This window comes from Sorex fumeus, unplaced genomic scaffold (genome assembly GCF_029834395.1).
Source record: "Sorex fumeus unplaced genomic scaffold, SorFum_2.1 ptg000036l, whole genome shotgun sequence".
NCBI classification, from domain to species: Eukaryota; Metazoa; Chordata; class Mammalia; order Eulipotyphla; family Soricidae; genus Sorex; species Sorex fumeus.
This window is the reverse complement of record NW_026606093.1, coordinates 12,299,922-12,321,428: the sequence shown is the minus strand read 5'-3', so window position 1 is coordinate 12,321,428 and position 21,507 is coordinate 12,299,922. Positions and strand designations below refer to the sequence as shown.

Genomic DNA, 21,507 nt, shown 5'->3' with positions numbered 1-21,507 from the left:
GCCAGGCTTAAGCCCTGAGCACTGCTGGCGTGGCCCTCAAGAAAAAAAAAATCACTTTAAAAAAACCACCAAAGGAGCTGGAGCAATAGCATAGCTGGTAGAGCATTTGCCTTGCACGCGGCCAACCCGGGTTCGAATCCCAACATCCCATATGGTCTCCTGAGCATCACCAGGAGTAATTCCTGCATGCAGAGCCATGAGTAAACCCTGAGCATAGCCGGGTGTGACCCCCCAAAAAATAAAAATAAAAATAAAAAAACACCAAAAACCAAACACAATTATCCTTTTACCTCCTTAACTTTTTCCACTGTATTTACTCCTGAATAATTGTGTATTTATCATCATTCACTGAATCAAGAGCACTATTCCATATAATCAATAAATATTTGATCCCTGGAGGCAGAACACATGAATCAGAATTTGTAGCTGTGACTTTAAGCAAGTGACTTAACCTCCCTAAATCTTAGCTTCCTCTTCTATAAAATGTTCAGGATAGTATTAATCTTATAGAGTGGTTTCAAAAAACAGAATCACACAGTTTGAGCAGTGTCTAAAAATGGCTGCAATTTCTACAATAAATATTTCTCATTTTCAAAATATCTCCAGTGAAGAATTATCATAGCCTTTCCAGTATCCTCAGTATGCTTTGCTTTTTTTCTTTTTGGCACGTGGTTGAGGGGTTGGGGGGGGTGCTCCATAACCCACAGTGCTCGGGGGGTATATATGTGGTGCCAGAGATCAAACTGCGGTCAATCACATGTAAGACAAACACCTCAATCCCTGTATTTAACAGCAACCGTGTGTGTGTGTGTGTGTGTGTGTGTGTGTGTGTGTGTGTGTGTGTGAGATTTCCATTCAAAAACCTTGGATTACCACCTGCCAGTTTGATATTAAGTTGACATTAACCTGGGGGGCCTGAGGCTATTTGGATACTATCCTTAACATTTGATAGACGAGGAAGCTAAAATTTAGGGAGGTTAAGTCACTTGCTTAAAATCACAGCTACAAATTCTGATTCATGTGTTCTGCCTTCAGGGACCAAATATTTATTGATTATATGGAATACTGCTCTTCATTCAGTGAATGATGATAAATAAACAATTATTCAGGAATAAATACAGTGGAAAAAGTTTGGAGGTATTTGGGTATTTGGAGGTAAGAGGGCAGGGCGGGCAAGGCACCTGCCTTCCATTTGACTGATCCCAATTGGGCTCCCAGCACTGAGTATGCTTCCTCAAGTCCCACCAGGAATGATACCTGAGCATAGAATAAGTTCTGATCATCACCATGTGTGGCCCTCCCCAAACAAAAATAATCAAAAACTGTACTACTCTGGATCAACTCCTACACTACACAAAATTCTAGTCTGTTGTAGTTTTTAAAAAGATAAGAAGGGTTAGTATCAATTTTAGGTGATATAAAAATTGCACAGTCACTTTTATCATATTAATTTATATTCTCCATTGAAACTGACTTAATTGATACTTGTTTCTTAAAACCACACAAGAGGGGCTGGAGCAATAGCACAGCGGGTAGGGCGTCTGCCTTGCACGCGGCCAACCCGGGTTCGATTCCCAGCATCCCATATGGTCCCCTGAGCACCGCCAGGGATAATTCCTGAGTGCAGAGCCAGGAGTAACCCCTGCGCATCGCCAGGTGTGACCCAAAAAGCAAAAAATAAATAAATAAAGTTCTTTACCATAAAAAAAAAAAACCACACAAGAAAAGGTTAAGCATGATGTACTACCAATCCTGTGTTTCAGAACTGTCTGATCTTTCAGATTTTTCCAAATGAGATTTCACACTTGCTGAGAGGCCACCATACTTACCCGAGTTTACAAGAACTTCTCCAGTGGTTAGGGACTTTATACTACAATGTGTCAAATGTTTAATCAGGAAACTAATTAAAAATCTTCTTTAAAAAAATCTTTGTCCCCAAGACTCTGGTAGTATAAGAGCAGATATTTCCAATTTACAAAGTTATTACTCTCATTTGACGCTACTTATTAATTGTGGTACTTATACATTGTTTACTCATCTATAAAACAGGATGTCCATGCAGAACGTCCTGGGTTCAAACCCCAGTAGAACCAGAAAAGTAAAGGCCCTCCCACTGATCATCGATTTGCTCGAGCGGGCCCAGTAATGTCTCCATTGGAGACTTTGTTGTTACTGTGTTTGGCATATCGAATAGGTCATGGGGAGCTTGCCAGGCTCTAGTAGAACCAGAGTGGAAACATTTTAATTTTGAATTATTGTATCAGAAATCATTATAAGCAATACTGCAAGCCACAGAATCTCAATTAAAATTTTTTAAATTCAAAATTTTTTTTAATTTTTAAAAAAACTCTTCTAGAGTTGTTATAAAAAATCCATCAAGATGACTACTTGTGCCCAATTCAATCAGCTTAATCAATGGATGAATAAACAGCAGTATTCCTACATTAAAAAAAAAACCCACTACTTCCCTCAAATCAAAAAAAAGATGACTACTTGTAAAAAGAAACTACACTATTAATCTTACTGCAAACGTCTTTTCAAAAATATAAATTAGGGGCCAGAGCGACAGATTGTACGATGCTTGCCATGCAAATGACTGACCTGGTTTGATCCCAAGCATGGCCAAGAGTGATCACCAAGCACAGCATGGGGTAAGGCCCGAGTTGTGGTCCCAAACTCAAAAATAAACACAATTATATACATTAAAATATGTCTGATACTTATTTTATCACTATTAGAAAACTTCAGGGGTATAATTTCATAATTCTGAGTATATTAGGATATTCTATTGCATTTTTGGGTTTTGGGGCCATATCTGGCAGTATTCCATGCTCAGGGTTGCTACCCAGTGGCACTCAGGGAACTACACAGCACAGGTTCCTACATGCTGGTGCTCCAGAGGAGGTGGTGTCAAGGACTGAACTCAGAGCCTCATTGAGATATAGCCCCAGCTATTAAGTTTCTTTTTTCCCCCCTTTCTTTGGTTTTTGGGTCACACCTGCTGATGCTCAGGGTTCACTCATGGAGATGCTTGGGGGGAACATACATGGAGCAAGGGACCAAACAAAGGTCAGCTGCATGCAAGGCAAGTGTCCTGCCTGTTATACTCTTTTCAGCTCAAAGTTGTTGCTTAAAAAAAAAATAAGATAAAATATCATCTCCCATTAATACCCCAAACATTGTAACAACTTGTTCATTCCCTTCAAGTCCTATCTTCTTGTATTTTAAAAAATAATGTTGCAATCACTTATGTTACAGGATGACAATACAGGACACCTTTTTAAGAGCCAGAGTGACCAGATTCAAATAGCTTAAACTAACTCATGAATTTACTGTATGACATGGGCAAAACTCTTACAATTCAAGTACAGGGCGATAGGCTCACATACAGTACGTACCCAACTAGCAGCATGGTACGCTAAAGCCCTTGCAGGTTGAAAACACACACACACACACAAAACCTTAAAAGTCACCACCCAGTTTAATCAATTATTAATATCAAGAAAATAATATAAACATCACAGATACGAAGATGAGATCAATTACTGTAAACTCCCATGACACAAAGTCAGTAAATGTTAGCAAAAACAAAAATATTATATATAAACTTGGTGTTCTACTTTGAAAACAAACCCATAAACAGCGTAAAGCGGGGCCGGAGCAATAGAACAGCAGGGAGAGTGTTTGCCTTGCATGCGGCCAACCTGAATCGACGTGGTTCGATCCCGGTATCCCATATAGTCCCCTGAGCACTGTCACTGTCACTGTCCTCTGGTTGTTCATCGATTTTCTCGAGGGGCCCAGCAACGTCTCCATTATGAGACTTTGTTGTTACTGTGTTTGGCATATCGAATACACCATGGGGAGCTTGCCAGGCTTTGCCGTGAGGGTGAGACACTCTCGGTAGCTTGCCGGGCCAGGAATAATTTCAGAGCCAGGACTAACCCCTGAGCATTTCCGGGTGTGACCCAAACAGCAATCACACACACACACACACACACACGCGCGCGCGCGCGGGAGGGGGGGGGGGGTTGGGGGGCTGCAAAGGGCAAGAGAGAGAAAATACAGCAGGAGACAAGGTGTCTGCCTGGCATTCAGCTGACCTGAATCTCACTAGCGGGAGCCACACTAATCCCCCAAGCCCACCAGGAGTGACTCCTGAGCGCAGAGCCGGAGGAACTGAAACACTAAGCACCACCACATGTGACCCCAAAAACTAAACAAGCATTTTTAGAAGGTTTAACAAGTCAAAAGTATATTATATAAGGATTATAGAATACATAAATTTTTCAAAATAAATTTTCCTACTGTCCTTTGCCTAGGTATTTTTAAATACATATAAAAGTAAAGTAAAGGTCCTCCCGTTGATCATCGATTTGCTCAAGCGGGCCCAGTAATGTCTCCATTGGAGACTTTGTTGTTACTGTGTCTGGCATATCGAATACGTCACGGGGAGCTTGCCAGGCTTTGCCCTGCGGGTGAGATACTCTCGGTAGCTTGCCGGGCTCTCCGGGAGGGGCAGAGGAATCGAACTCGGGTCGGCCATGTTGGCTGCGTGCAAGGCAAACGCCCTACCGCTGTGCTATCGCTCCAGTCCACAGAACTCAAGTATTGCTACATACTTCCAGTAGAGGTCTCTATCTAAAAAAATAATGTACCTGACTAAAGACCTTACAGTAGTATTCTAGGCAATTAAAAACAAAAACAACAAAACAGTGGTAAATTTTTTTATCAAATATGCACATTTCAATTTTTCCAAGCAAAAATTTATAATAAGGAATGTCTGAAGTAAAAAATTATTTTTTCCAATGACGGTTACAATTTTGGCATGGGCCCTGCAATAAACCCTTTAGTTACTGGAGAGCTAGTACAGTACTTAAGGCGTTTCCCTTGCGTGTGGTCAACCTAAGTTTGGTCCTCAACACCACCAACAGCAAGCCAAGAGCACAGGGCCAGAATAAACCCTGAGCACCACTGGATCATGGTCAGCCCCCCCCCCCCCCCCCACACCACATAAAAGTCTTCTGACAGGAAGGGAAAAAAAGACTGCTGGATACAGATGATAAATCAAGAGTATATTCATCACCACCAAATGGCCAACAATACCTAGGCCTTGGCAATGAGGTCAGTCAGTAGAATCACCTTAACATCAAAGTAAAGGTCACATATTACAGTGGCAAAGAAATCTCTAACAATCTTTTACATTATTCTTTTCAAATCAGAACAAAGTACTATGGTAATAAAGGCAGCTCTTCAACTCACATCATTCAGTAGTTATCTTTGGTGAGTCAATTATACTTACGCAGGCCACCAAAATAAATAAATAAGTAAACAACTTCTGGCCTAGCACAAAGTATGAGCCCAGACTTCTTAAAAATCCTTTCTAGTTTGAAGAATGGTGGAACAATGAATTATTACACGAACTACATTAAGCTGTTGCCAACTACCTATTTCTGACGCCTATCTTTAGGAGTCATAAATGTTCAGGCTCCATTAGCAAACTGCAGGGCCTCTATGTAATATTAAGTCGCATCCAGTATCTAAAAATAGTATCTACCTCGACTTAGCCTGATAAACTTGAAAAACTTGGTAAATTATAGGTAAGATTTGCTATGCCAGGGAAAAGTCTTTACTTCCTGTACTATTTCTCCAGCCCCAAACCTTTGACTCTTGAAACAGGAAGACCTGAAAAGAGTTTCCCTCACTGATGTTTGCTAGATATGTTCATTATCAGTTCTCCTAATGCAATTTATAAATTTAATGAATTTCTATTAAATATCACCAAAATTTATTCTGGAACTAGAGTAAACTGGCATTAAAGTTCATTTGGAATAAACAGACATAAAAGAATATCCATAAGGGGGTCAGAGGAACAGTACAGTGGGAACGACACTGGTCATGCATGTGGAAGACCTGGGTTTAATCCCTAGCATCCCATATGGTCCCCTGAGCACCATCAGGAGTGATTCCTGAGTGCAGAGCCAGGAATAGCCCTTGACCACCACTGGTGTGCCCCAAAACCAAAAAGAAAAAATAAATAAGAACACTTGACAGGGGTCAGAGTGATAGCAGAGAGGGGAGAGCATCTACCTTGTATGTGACAGATTCAAGTTTGATACCCGGCCTCCCATATGGTTCCCTGCAGGAGTAATTGCTGAATGCAGAGACAGGAGTAACCCCTGAGCATCACCAAGTATAACCTCCCCAAAAAAGCCTAATTAAATAAATAAATAAAACCGCCCGGCAAAATAAGATGGGAGCAGCACTCCCAAATATTTTAATTCTATACAAAGTCTCAATAATTAAAATATCATTTATCTTTTCTTCTTCCCATCCCCATACCATTTACTCCCATAAACTGATAAAATGTAAAAAGCTACACAAAACAGAAAAAGCCATTTTTATACTGTGTGTGTGGGAGGGGGGGGTGTAAAATAGTTTTCCTACAAAGAAAATCTAACAATATATACAGAATTACATATGCATTTATTCTCTGATCAAGCTCCACTTTAATAGCTTACTCTGAAAATACATCTTTAAAAAAATCTAAAATTGAGTTTGCACAAAGTTTCTAAATTTTCGTCCTACTACTTTAAAGGCCTTTTTTGCTACTGTAAAACACTGGAGAGCTAGAAATGTGACTCGAGTTATAGTTATAGAGCACACGACTTGTACGTGCAAGGCTCACCCCTGGATCCTGTACCCAGACCACCTGAGAGCCTCGATGGCCCTTGGGCACCCCAGCTGACCACCTTCAGGAGTGAGAATGAAGAAAATAATATATTGAAAATCACCTAAGTGCCACTACACAGGCGCTAACTGATTAAATTAGAAAATATGTACACACTGAAATACAAGGTAACTAACTACAAAGAAATGAAATAGAACATTATGAATGTATTTAATGTGATGCTCAAGAACTATTAATTTTTGCTTTGTTTCTGAGCCATACCCAGTGGTGTTCAAGGTGTACTCATGGCTCTTGGCTCAGGGATTACTCCTGTTGGGGCTCAGGGGACCATCTGGGGTACCAGGATTCAAACCTGGGTTGGTTGCATGTAAGGAAAATGTCCTATCCACTGTACTCTCTGGCTGTTAGAACTATTAAGTTTTAAAAAGGGAAAATCAGACAGAGGGAGAAGGGCAAATATAGAATGATTGCACTCATTTGCAGGACATAAACAGCAAGACACAGTATGTGAATAATACCCAGTGACAATAGAGACAAGGACCAGGATGACTGTTCCACGCTAGGAATCTTGTCACAAAGGAGGAGCTGGAGTGCAGTTAGAACAGAGAAGGAACCACTATGACAATGAGAGCTGGAAATGACCACTCAGGACAAAATCTGAGTGCTAAACAGAGGTAAAATGATATGCACGATAACCTTTCGGTAGCAGTACTAGAAATCACAGTGCCTAAAAGGAAAATGAGAGAGAGAGAGAGAGAGAGAGAGAGAGAGAGAGAGAGAAGAAGAAGAAAAGTGTCTGTTATAGAGGCAGGCCATTGGGGTAGCCAGGGAAAAAGGGAAATGAGGGACACCAGTGGCTAGAAATGTGTACTGGTGAAGGGACGTGTGTTGGAACATTGTGTGACAAACTCAATCATTAAAAACTTTGTAACTGTATACCTATCTCATGGTCATTCAATAACAAAAACAATTTCTTGAAAGGCAAAATACAAATCAGTGCAGTCCCCACTTAAATTATGAGAGAATGCTCATATCTTATTTTTTCAAGAAACACATAACCTGAACCTAAGAAAATTGAGTAGATATAAAGCATGGGCACGAATGTGACAGAAAAGATAATCTCCAAGTATACCGTGTCTTCAGTTTTTAGAATCTTATTAAATATCTTACATATTTACAAATTTAAAGGAACAATAATGGAAGAAAGCAAAATGTGAACACGAATGGGAAAAAAATTAAATTTTACTATAATTTGATCAATACCCAGAAAACTATCCAATGGCTAGGATTGTTTTTTAGTGGTCATTTCAACGATTAGCTTCCGTTTGAGCACCCAAAAAACTAGTAAATACATAACTTCAGTTGGCAGGTTTATTGTTTGTAGTGGTATGGGTATAACAATACTGAAAACATTCTCTATGTATAACAGAAAAGACAAGATGAGTAAATATACTAATGTTGGTAACTAGGATTCCTGACGTGGGTGACAGGAGACAAACAAATGGGGGGAAAAATCTGTGTGGGTAGTAACTAGAGATAATAGGGTAGGACTTAGGATTTCCAAAACAGGCATATGAATATTTTGAAAAACAATTTCAGACCTGGGTCAGGTGCTTGCTTTACATGCAGCCAAACTGGGTTCTGTCCCCAGCATCCCATATGGTTCCCTGAGCACCGCCAGGAGCCACAAGTAACCCCTGCCTGAGCATCGCTGGATATGGCCAGAAAACTAAACAATAAATAAACAACTTCCTAGTTCTGTCCTCTGTAAGAATATGAAAGAAATGATGACCCAGCAGTAATAAGCACAACTACCTCCCAGATCGTGGCTTCTATACACTGTAACTCACTGAAAGGAACCAAGACTCAAGAAATAAAGAAGCAGAGCTTTATTTATTGCTAGAACTAGGTATGCAAAGCACAAAACTGATCCTGGAAAATCTTCTTTTGTGAAAAAGTGAAGAGAAACTTAAAATGGGAAAATACAGCCAACTTGAAAGAGCTCTACGATCAGACTTAAGCAGCAAAATGTCGGGGCTGGACACAGAGTACAGTAGACAGGACACTTAATTTGCACACGACCAACCCAGCTTCAATCCTTGACCTCATACTGTTCCCAGCGCATCACCAGAAGCAATTCTTAAATCCAGAGCCAAGGTTCATGCTTGGGCCCAGCTGGGTGTGGTTGGCCCAAAAAAAGAAAAAAGAAAAAAAAAAAGGCAAATAATCAGCAGCAAAATGCGTTACAGAAATATATTTTATTTTAGCCGACTATATAAAATAAAAACCAACACGTATTCCACCTAAGAAATGTGAAAGGAATGACAGAAACAAGCACCAAGCATCTATCAAAATAACTAATCCAGGTCAGAATCATTAGTGACCATCAAAACAAGTGGGTAAAAATTTGCTGGTGTGCAAGGAATCCAAAGTATTAACATAGATGTCCACATAACCAATAGGGTTACCTATTAATTACAGAACAGAAAATGCTAATCTCACAGAGGAGAAATCAGGAAACAACCTTAACTGAAGTTAATATCAACAATAATAGACAGTGACAGCACACACCTCCTGTCAAAACGACTAACTTAAATATAATCCTGAAGTAGAAAATTTAGCTTAGTAGGTTGTAATGTTCAAATCTGACAGTATATTTTAAAAAAATGCTGACAATCTAGAGATCTAATTGCTAAGTGAAAATTTTAAGATGATATTTAGAATAGGAGATAGGAAAATTTGAATAAGGTTTGTATGTTAGATAACACAATTATTTCCAAATTAAGTTTTCTGAGTTTATTAAACTTTTGTTACTGAAAAAATTTTGTATTCTGAAGCAATACATAATTAAATTTAGTAATAAAGTATATGGTATCTTTAATACTAAAGAGCTAAACAGTATATAATAATGGCAACAGTAAAGTATATATGTAGCACTGCATATTAGAAAAATATAAAGCTACCATGGAAAAATAGCGGTAACTGGTTGATATAAATGTAAAAACAAAAGTCCAAATATATGTACTAATAACAAAAATCTTAACAAAACCAGAGAAAATGGCACAGGAACAAATCAATAGCTTTCACCATTTCTGTCTCAGACATCTTACTGCTATGCTAGACTGGATTGCAATGTGGAATGACCTGGAAAAATCACTCAAACAAATGTTATAAACTAAAAAGATTACACCAAGCTACTAGACATATTACTTGCAAGTGCACTTGGAGGAACAGTTTTAAAGTACTAAGTACTGTTTATGAAATTCTAAGTGATCTTATCTAAGCTCAATTACACTAAAAATTCACTAACTCTACAAGACATTTTTGAAAATGTGATAAAACTGGACATATTACTGACAAATTTAAATTCAGACCCACATCTAGGGTACTACAAGTATTTTCTGCATAGATGCCTTAATGTATGGTCTCTTCTATTTAAATAGAATGAACTCCTATTGAACTCATGATTATATTAACATTTTATTTATTTGAAAGTGATCAATAAGCCACAAGAGGAAAAATAAAATTTGATCTGAAAACACATCAAAGATGCTTATGTTGTAATTACGCAATAAACAATATCTTTGTACACTTAGTAACTAACCATTGAACATTGTAAAAATTTACCAAGTATAATGGCAAGAACTCAGAAAGATAAGTATCATGACACATGCTGTATTTTTCAACAATACGTCAATTGCCTCGAGCAGGCACCAGTAACGTCTCTTTCGTCCTAGCCCTGAGATTTTAAAAAGTGCCATATTCAAGGCTCTTTCAGGGTTAGGAGAATGAGACCCACCATTGTCACTGGTATTTGGCATATTGGGTACGCCACGGGGAGTTTGCCAGATTCTGCCGTGTGGGCAGGTTACATTCGGCAACCTGCCAGGTCTATGGCCATACCACCCTGAACGCGCCCAATCTCAACAATACGTATTTTCAAACAATATTCTGATAATAATTCAAATTCTCCTTCATGATAATAACCATTTAGTTTGGCAGCAATAGATAGTATCAAAATAACCCATTCACTGAAAGGTAAACATATCCAGAATATGGAATACACTTGAAGATGCTTAAATGTGAATAATGGAGGATGATGTTTAAGATAATGCTTTGTAAGATGTAGTAAATACAGCAGGTATACGGAAAAGGAAATGGAATAGTGAAAGGGAGAAAAGCATACATAATAATATGTAAATTGTGTTTTCCAAATCGCAGTTATAACTGACATTTGATTAAAGCTAACCTGCAATGTTTTTTTTAAAAAAAAGGGAGGGGCCAGAGCAATAGCATAACAGGTAGGATGAGGTGCCCCAGGTTCAATCCCCAACATCCAATATAGTTCCCCTGAGCATCACTGGAGGTGACCCAAAAACAAAAAATAAAAGAACATAAAAACAGTCGTAGCTCGTATGCTCCAGAACAAAAGGCTCCAGGTAGACATCTTAATGGTAAAGGACAAACCAGCACAGATGCTAAGATCCCAAGTTTAATTTGTCACCAAATGACACTCAAAACACAGATGGAAAAAGGCTCTTCATGGTCACCAAGCACCACTCCCACCTACTTGGCACTATCACTATACAGGACCAAACTCTGAAGGGAGTAACTTTGGGTCTCCCAAAAGTATTGGTAATATCCAGGTTTAAAAAAAAAAAGAAGTTTAAAAGGTACAAAGAAATATTTTCCTAAGTGTTTAAGATTAAATACTTCTAGGGGCCGGAACGATAGCACAGCGGGTAGGGCGTTTGCCTTGTACACGGCAAGCCAGGTTGAATTCCCAGCATCCCATATGGTTCCCTGAGCATACCGCCAGAAGTAATTCCTGAGTGCAAAGCCAGGAGTAACCCCTGTGCATCGCCGGGTGTGACCCAAAAAGAAAAAAAAAAGGATTAAATACTTCTAAAATCAAAATAATGAAACCAAAATTTCACCTTACAAAAATCTGAGAAATAAAGATACACCAAATTAAGCTAATGTTGTTATGTTTACAGGTATTGATACAATTCCCCTAATACGTAAACAGTTCAATGAAATTCTCACAAAGAGAAAAAAACACTCAGCAAATTCAGTACAAGAGTTAACCCATTTGAGATTATAAAGTCTCAAAGAAAAACTATCTTACTTTAAAAATCCAAATTATATGAACACGATTAGGAAAAGTTCAAACTGTTTGTTCGCTTGCCACGCCCCCCCGCCTTTTTTTCCTGAACTGAGGTGGAACCCTTTTATCTTCCCTGGAGTCCAGAGACAAAGTATAGGGTGTGTCAGACTCTGCTAGGAGATGACAGGTGCAGTTTGAGCAGGTGTCCCTAGACCAGCTGTCACCGAGAGGGTATTTTGTGGAGGCAGACCAGGCCAACCTGTTGTCAAGCTAACCCAGTTATCCCAGCTCCTAAACTGGTTTTATTGCAATAGTTAGACCAGCTGTTCTCAAACTTTAGGAGAGTAAGAATCATCTGGGCACCACGCCAGACTATCGGTAACTAAAACCACTGATCAATCGAAGTATCACTAAAATGGGACGATACCACAAAGCATGCCTCATACTATGACAAACACACACAGAACTACCTACAGAATATGTCTCAAATACTGAGCTTCAATACTGAACCTTTAGATATGATAGCCACGTGGAGCACAGCTCAGTGATGGAGCTCTTGACTGCAAAAAATCGTTTTCATGAAATTATAGCAGGTGTCAGAGAAACTGGCTAATTGTCACTAAAGGGAAGTGATGAATCAAATTCAGAACTTGGGACATTCAAAATAACAAATGATCCCAGGACTTCAACAAGTCAATGGCATAAGGAAAAGAAAGAAAAAGGGAAGTGTTAAGAGATGAATTAAAAAGCTAAACAACAAATTCTTCCCAGGGCCCTACCACAAAACTCATTTATAGTTAAGTTGTAGGTGGGCCATGTGAACGCTGACTTAAATGTTACCGGAACTACAGACCTATTATTTGAGAACAACAATTAAGAATATATTGCCAAGTGATTTCTGTTCCAGCAATAGGTTATTGCAACATACTAAGTCAGGGGAATTTATCCTACAAGATTACTTTGCACTTCACAACATTAATATATATACAAAATTTATTCAAATACAAGCAAAATTTCAGTTTCAAAACACAATTTCTTGGGCCGAAGTGAGAGGGTTTGGTGAGTTCAACCCCGGACCGCCGAGACGGTCCCACGAGCCCAGCCAGGGTGATCCCTGAGCATAGAACCAGGAGTAGGCCTCAAACAGCACTGGGTGTGGCCCCAAACAAACAAAAAAACCCACCATTTCCTTCAGTAACATAGTTCTTATTATGTTAATATCTGAAACAATAAAATTCACGAGGCCAGATAGTATAGTGGATAAGTTTCTTGTCTTGCACACAACAGGAACAGATACAATCCTTGTGGCACTTTCTGACACTACATAAGGCACCCAAGCACCTCTTGGAAAGATCCCAGAGCACAGAGGCAAGAGTAAAAGAAACTCCAAAATCAAGTGTGTGTGTGTGTGGGGGGGGGGGGGGGCGGGGCGGGGAGGGGGAAATCCTTACGAAAAATCACAGATAATCTGAATGTTACAGTATTATGGGAGAGTTACACCATCTCTAGGTCCCCCACAAACATTTTATTTCCTAGGTAAACAAATCAGTTTTATGACAGGTAGCCAAAAAAAAAAAACCATAAGCATAAAAGGAATTTTTATGAACTCTAAATAAACAGAGTCAACCTGCCTATTTTCTCAGCTCTACTATGGATAATTAACCGGACAAGGTCATTTACATTTATTTTAAATTCAATACTACTGCTTTTCATAAAAACTGTATAAGATATCAAGCCATTAAATATTTGCATAATCTTTAACCCTAACATCTCCATTTTTTTTAAAAAAATTTTATTTTTTGGGCCATACCGAGTTGTACTCAGAGCTTACTCTTGCCTATTTATTCAAGGCACACTTAGGAATATTCAGGGCAACATGTGGGGCTAGAAATCAAACTAGGATTGGTCTCATACAAAGCAAATGGCCTAACCCATAGATTATCTCTCCAGCACCTAACGTCTTCATTCTTAATTCAAGTAAGTATGTTACTAAGACCATTATCTACTTCTAATCTGCCTTCCCTAATATCCAAAATTTATGGTATGATTCCTCAGCACTTAAAGCCATAGAACTGGCAAATACAGATGCACCCTAAGTTACAATGGCTCAACTTATTATTTTTCGACTTTACAATGATGTAAAAGCAACAGGCACTCAGTACAAACTAGGGTAAACAATACATTCTTGTGATGCTAGGCAGGCAAGGGCAACTACAGTCAACATTTCTGACTTGTTGGTATTTTCAACTTACACTATAACCCCCATTATAAGTCGAGGAATAACTGCGCAAAACTTTGATAGGCCTATCATCGTAGGTCCACAAAAGTAATTATGACAGTACAAAACAACGTGATTAATGATGCTGCTACAATACCGAAGGCTTATTTAGACAAAGTGAACAACAACATTTTCAATAAAAATATCCTGCTAAGAAAAAACTTCAAGTTAAAATGATTGAGAACAGGGGAAATAAAGCTTATTTATTTGCCTCTGGGGGGCTTCTGGGGCTCCCGATTCAAATAAAAACCGTAAGTTAAAAGGCTAAACTAAATTAAAAAGTATTTTGCTGTTAAAAAATAAATCCTGCCAATATATGAACAATTGCCACAGTCTGAAAAATCTTTTCCATGGCCATATGTATCTATTCTGTGTTATGTCACGTTACTGTTTAAACTATAGAAAAAATACACTCATGAATCTATAAGGACATCTTTCCCCTTCCCTTTTCTGAATCAACAAAGGCCACTGCTTATCTTACAAGTTCAACTTTTCCCCTATTTGGATGACAATTTTTCTTTGCCTTTCTTTTCCTGGCAGTAAATACACTAATTTTAACATTTCCCTATTTAAGCCATTTAGCAATTCTTAGAAATATAATTTATACAGCTATGATAAAGATTTACAAATAGGTTCAAAACAATTACTTGATTCTGTTTATAGTTAATATGCATTTTGATATAAATAAGCATTATTTCAGTTCTCATTTTCCTCATCATTTTCTAATTTTTCCTTCCTAACCATCTCAGTGTGTGTGACTGTGTGTGTGGGGGGGGAAAGCAAGAAGTGCTGGACTGCTGAACTTACAGTCCTAGCCCTCCCTCAGCCCTTCTTTTAGATCTCAGTATCTATCCTAAACTGGGCTCCAAAGAATTTTTCTCAGACATGGAGTTTCACACCACACTCCTGTGATATGAGTGGGGGGAAGGAGGTAAGTGACATTTCCCAAATTTATCTACAGATCCACAATACATATGAACAAAATCTCTAAGAACTACTGCAATAAAGTAAATGCAAATGTATTAGCTTTAGTGCTCAAATTCATTTGGTCTGCTTTTCAAGGAATCATTTTAGGAATAAATACTGTGTTTCATACAGCACAAACTGGAAATTTCTCATTAATCCTGAATACCAAAGACCGTGGTGGTGGTGAGAGACCAAAGAGACAGACTCTCCCCCTTGCCCAATGTCCTCAGATCCCCTATCCAGCAAACTACATCCTTACCAGTAAACCTTAATACAGTATATTCCACTCTGGTATATAATACACAGTTGCAGATATACATTATATAAACATGTAGTATATAATAATATATGATAATGACAAAAACTCTATAAATATTTTACCTAAACACCTAACTATCTAAATACTTTTATATACTGAGCACTGGTTCACTAGTCCTCATAAATTTTAATGAATTGACAAGAACTCCCATCCTTCTCCAACTTCCAATATTTGTATTTGGGAATGCAAAAAACCCATAATAATGAGATATTTATCTACCAAAGCTTTACAGAAGAGTCACATACAATCAACTCAGTCTGAAATACAGTGGAGATAGAATTACGAGGGTGCTCCGAATTAGGCAGCTAAGTCAAAAAATATAAATGCAATAACGTACATAAACGTTTTGAGAATTAAATTCTTAGTCCATGTCTCCAGTGGAATTTTTATATTCAGTAAATTTGTATCTCCAGAATCTGTATCTTCAGTAAACTATTTTACACAGGTGGATTCTATTTGGAGGTAGACTGAAGACTTTGTAAGATACAATAGCTGGAGAGATGGCACAACAGTTTGGCTATATGCTTTGCACACAGGAGGCCTGGGTTCACTACCCAATACTGCATGATCCCTAGAAATCTGGGGCCACCCCAAAGCAGAGTCAGGAGCAGGCTCCAAAACAAACAAACAAACAAACCCCTGCTGAGACATGACCCAACCTAGCTAGCTAAGCTTTGATCAGGCTCTCCACTGGTTCTACTTTCTACTCTTCCTTTCAGCAAGTCGGTATGTCCTTTTTTAGGAGCTATCAAAATCAGAGTTATTTAAAAAATGTGAAAGAGTTTACAAAATGAGATGAATAGCTAACGTTGGACACAATTGATCTTCAGTCACCATATGACTTTTATTTTCCCTCCTTGAATAAGGCCATTTCTCTTTAACAATTCACAAACTCAATGTGTTACTGTAATTACAATTTTGAAGTTTTCTTGAAGTTCAGACACAGATAATTCACAAAAGGCTTTCTCTTTAAAACAAAAAGTGAGCTACATGGTAGGCACTAATACAGAACACTTGAGTAGAGTTATTCAATGTAACTGAAACATGTAAAACCCTCTGCAGATAGAATTTAAGGCTTACCTATCAATTTAAAAAAGAAAAAATGATCACACTGCAATGAAAAATTCACTTTGGTGAAAGTAACTCTACAATGAACTAAAGGTCACTGTCACTGTCCTCCCGTTGTTCATCGATTTGCTCGAGCGGGCCCAGTAACATTGTGAGACTTGTAATGTTAAAAAAAAAATTATTGGAAGAAAACTGTTAACATAGCTCTACACACATTTTTAAAATCCAAGATACTGCAATTCCATTGTCCAATCAAATTTTTTTAACAGAAACATCGCACTAACCTTGATCCTAGCTATTCCACTGGCTTATCAGAATTCTTCACAACTAAGTTTTGAAATATTTACCTACTCTTCACACAAAGCTTTCAATTCTTAAAAGAAATGAGTAACAAATTGTCCCCTAATCTTAGGAACAAAAATATAAAATTCACTGAGTAAAGCATGAAGCCCGCTGGATAAATTTAAACTGGCATAAATTTAACTATACGCAATTCTCAAATATATTTAAATTTCTCAAAATTCTGTGTGACCCGTGGCCGCTGGAGTGACAATACAGCATGGAGGGCAGTTGCCTTGCACATGGGGTCAACACAGGCTCGATCCCTGGCACCCTATGTGGTCCTGAGTCCCTCACGAATGATCCCTGAGCACAGAATAAGGAGTAAGTCCTGAGCACTATCAGGTGTAGCGTCCCCCAACCAAAAATTATTTGTGACCAATCCAAAAATTATTAGACTGATGAAATATTATGAACACATCACGAACACTATTTCTTTTCAATGAATATCTGCCCTTCAACTTAATACATGGGTTCTTTCGGGACTCAATTTCTCCACTTATAAAATGTAGGAAATTATACCATATCTTTTCATACCTATAGATACATTATAATAACACGTTTGTGGAACATATTAAGATGCACATCCAAAAAAAAATATCAGAAGGCACTTAATATTTTTAAGTTTAAATTTCAATGATAAAACAACTTATCGATTAGATTTCCAATTTCAAACTGGCTGAAATGTTGCAGTTAAGTATATTTGATAGAAGAAAAATAACTTTTTTTGATAGAATACTCAAGTCTACACTCAATGACTGTCCATGTTTGTATCAAAACAAACACTACAGTGTTAGACAGCATCCTTGTTTGCTTTCCTCTATTTATATGTCTGTAATATTAATACACATCACAAAACACGAGGCTAAGAGTTACCCATCAAACAATAAAATTACAGAATTCTAACAGCAAATATTGAATCTGTAGAGAGTAAATGAAAACTAACATATATAACAGTGGTAGAGGGCAAATGAAAAACTGATTTATATTTTAAAAATTATTCCACCTATCATTCATAAAACACATCACATCTTCTCATCAGAAACCATGGTGTTCGAATTAATATCTCTTTAGGGAAGTTAGAAAGCTACTTATTACTCTTTTTCACTATGAAGAAGCACTTTTATGCTCAAGTAAGAGAATCAGTGTGAAAGCATGGCATTTGTTCTGCTGGGTAAGATTTTTCAGAAGAAGGTGTAAAACCCAGGATAATAAATATCCTCAAACTACTTAATATCACACCCCTATGAGAAAAAAATTATTTCCCAGGTTGGTAATATCCAATTTTCGACCAGTGTATTTCTTTTGTATTTCTTTACAAGCCATGCAAATCTTCACATGGTTTTACTTTCCAAAACAAATGCTTCAACTTTTTTCTCAGTAGCCTAGCTACAACTCTATAAAAACAAAACTGGAAAGTGACATCTAATAGAGGAAAAACAAGTTTAACTAAGACATAGTTTAAAAAGTAACCTCTAATCGAAGAGCACAAAACTCAAATTCATCTAAGAACAACGTACATAGAGCTGCAAATGCCCTGAAAGTATACAGTTAAAAACAGTAGCTGGATTTCTAATTCAAGGATAAGGATAATTCCAAGAAAGAAATCACAAATGAATAAACATCATTTTTCTAACTTTTCTTAAAAATTGGGAGTCTAGACATTTTTGGGTGCTAAAACCCTGTTAATATGAATCGAAATTCTTAAGAACAAGTATCTCTTGAACCGTATCATTTATTAACTTTGGCTATTAAATTTCCATCAGTCCAATATCAGGAATCACTTTAAAATGTCTAATTTAAACAGTGTAAGGCTGAAACTGTCGAAATGATGACCAGAAAACCAGAAAGTATTTTAACAATATTCTTCTCAATATTATAAATGTAAATCAGCTAGTGACTATCACCATATATAAAAAATTCTCTACTTCTCATCATGTTACTAAAGCAAGATTTTGAGGTTTTACTGACTCTTTCATAAAGTCCTTTACATGAGAATTCACACGTGATCACAACAAAATAGATGATCAGACTTATCATTTTCCAGACTTCTGTTTTATTCAATAACTGCTCCACAAAGTTGTGACTAGCTTTAGCTTCAAGCCTGAAGCCAATCTAAGATAAGCCAATAGAAAGTACAGCCACAATAGAAAGTGCAATTACTGCATTTCCTATTTCAGAATACTAAACATCACACAGACCATCCAATTTAGATACTGAGCATACAGCCACGATAAATGTCAAACTTAAGTTATACAGAAACTACACATCCCACCAAAAGGCTACTCCATATTATCAAAAAAGCAATAAAAGAGCAGCATTCTAGTTTTAAATAACCACGACCAACTGAAGACCCATTTCGGATAGGCAAACACTGACGACAAAACATACCCTGATCTATGAAAATATTCCTAGGAGAAAAAAAACAAAGTTGAATCAAGACCAAACAAAAATCCACTTTGCCAAAAAGTCAAAGGAGAGAGTCAAAGAAGAGCCAAATCATAGTATTCCATTTCAGTATTACATTGCTAAAGGAAATAATGCACCAAACATGTATACTTCTATTCCTAAAAAAATCCTGGCCCCCTGAAGTACCAACCCATGGCTATGTAGAAACAGTTCACTGAAAGACTACAGTGTCACTTCCACAGGACATTTTTGAAGTCAAAACTGGAAAAGGCAAAGGAGTTTCCAAAACAATCATAAAAAAAAAAAATTTCCCAGGGGATACAAAGTTTCATTAACCATCTTAACTCTTTGCCCAAGCATGTACATCTGCGATATCAAGCAATCAATAACAATGTCACAAAAGAATGTTCACCAGGTGGGGGTGGAGGGGGACCACCGGAGTGTCACCTGTAACGTTCTGGTGTGTGTGTTGGGGTGGGGGGGAGTCAACAGATCCAGAACAGGCGAGGGGCCCTTCAAATTCACCCCTACCGGCTCGCTTTGACGCCGACTGTTCCTCCAGCTTAAATTCAGATCAAAAACTGGTGTGCTATGCACTGCTTTCTTTTTCCCTTGATTCGATTCTACTTTTTTTGGTGGGGGGGTTGCATTTTGCCGAAAACACCTCTCCCGGCCCCTCACTTCCAAACACCGCCGAGGAGGCGGCGTCGCTCCTACTCACCGCAAGTAATACTGTTTGAGAGCAAAGGCAGCGTTCGAGCAACTTCTGGGAAAGTTGAACTCCTCGACGATCTCTCCCCACTGGTTCTTCTCCGAGACCTGCGAAGACACAGGCACAGCGGTCTCCGCGGGCCCGGGCCGGGGCGCTCGGGGAGGGGGGGGAGTGAAGGGGGTGGGCCTACCACGGAGCGGGGGCGCGACCCCGACCCCCGTCCCAGCAGCGGGCATCTAGGAGCCCCCGTTTTGGGGGGGACGGGGAGGTGGGGGGGAGGTTGTTTTGTTTTCCAGGCCCGGACAATAACTAACCGGTGGCAAGTCCCTGCGCCGCCCCGTGTCAGCGTCCACGCGGGCCGTGGGCCGTGGCCACGGGGCAAAGTTGGGCCGGGGGCGCGGGGCGCGGGCGGGGGGCGCGGGCCGGCGCGGGGCGCGGGGCGCGGGCCTCTCTCCGGGCTCGGCGGCCCTCGGCGCGGCCTAGCGGCGCGGCCCGGGCCAAGATGGCTTATGGAGCCGGCGGCGGCGGCGGCGGCGGCGGCGCCTTTTGTTCGCGCGGCCCGCGCCGGCCCCCCGCGCCCGCCGGCCCCGCGGCCCCGCTCGACGGGCCCTGCCCGCGCGCCCGTGGAGTTGCCGAAAACTGCTCGCGAGTCCGTGCCCGAGTCCCCGCCTGCGCGGCGGCGGCGGCGGCGGGCGAGGGGCGCGGGGCGCGGGGCGCGGGGGTGGGGGGTTCCCCGGGCGCGGGACTGGGGGTTCCCCGGGCGCCCCCCGCGCCGCCCCCACCCCCGCCGCGCGCCCCCCCGCGCCCCCCGCGTCCCGGCCCCGCAGCAGGCCGAGGCGAGGCGAGACGAGCCGGCCCGGCCGCCGCCGCCGCCGCCGCCGCCGAGCGCGACCCCCCCCACCCCAGCCCCGCCGCCGCCCCCGGCCCCGCGCCCACCCGAGACTTTTCCGCGGGGCCGGCGGGCGGGAGCCCCCCGCACGCAAACTTCCACTCACCTTGGCGAAGCCGCCCAGAGTGGTGACTCGGGTGTAGAGCCCGTGCAGGTCCAGCTCCCGGCCGCCCACCGCGGGCACCTTCCGGAACGGCGACCTGCGGGGACAGCGCGGCCCCGCGCCCGTCAGCCGGGCCCGCGGCCCCCCGGCCGCCCCGCCGCGCCCCCCCGCCCGCCCGCCCGCCCGCCGCCCGCCGCCCGGGCCCGCGCTCACCCGCGGCTGTGGTGGAACTGCCGCAGCTCGTCCAGGAACGCGAGCCCCTTCCTCCGCTCGTCCGGCGGCGCCTTCCCCGGCGCGCTGGCCATGCTGCGGGCGGCGGCGCGGGCAGGCGAGTCTCGGCGGCGCCTAGCAGCGCCCCGAGCCCATTCCCGGCCGCGGCGGCTCGTCAGGGCCCGCGGCGGCGGCGGCGGCGGCGGCGGCGGCGGCGGCGGCGGCGGCGGCGGCGGCGGCGGCGCGGGGCGGGCGGAGGGAGGAGGGGGAGGAGGCGGAGGGAGGAGGGCGCGGGCGGCCCGGCGGCGCGGAGGCCCGCGGGGAGGGGGCTTCTCCCAAAGTTGAAAGGAATCCGGGCGCGAGTGGGGGGCGGCGGGCGACGGCGGGCCGGCGCGGCGCGGCGCGGCGCCCACCCG

The 21,507-nt window shown here is 41.2% G+C and overlaps 1 protein-coding gene across 1 annotated transcript in view; it reads right to left on the bottom strand.

The window, feature by feature from the left end:
- The window catches only part of ARID2 (AT-rich interaction domain 2), a 143,783-nt gene extending 122,597 nt beyond the window's left edge, over positions 1-21,186 (bottom strand). The window contains exons 1-3 of the mRNA XM_056117751.1: positions 21,095-21,186; positions 20,885-20,978; positions 19,899-19,996 (exon numbers count right to left, since the gene is read on the bottom strand). Of these exons, the coding sequence (XP_055973726.1) occupies positions 19,899-19,996; positions 20,885-20,978; positions 21,095-21,186 (284 nt within the window). The remainder of the gene's footprint in view (positions 1-19,898; positions 19,997-20,884; positions 20,979-21,094) is intronic.
- Positions 21,187-21,507: the final 321 nt, after the last annotated feature.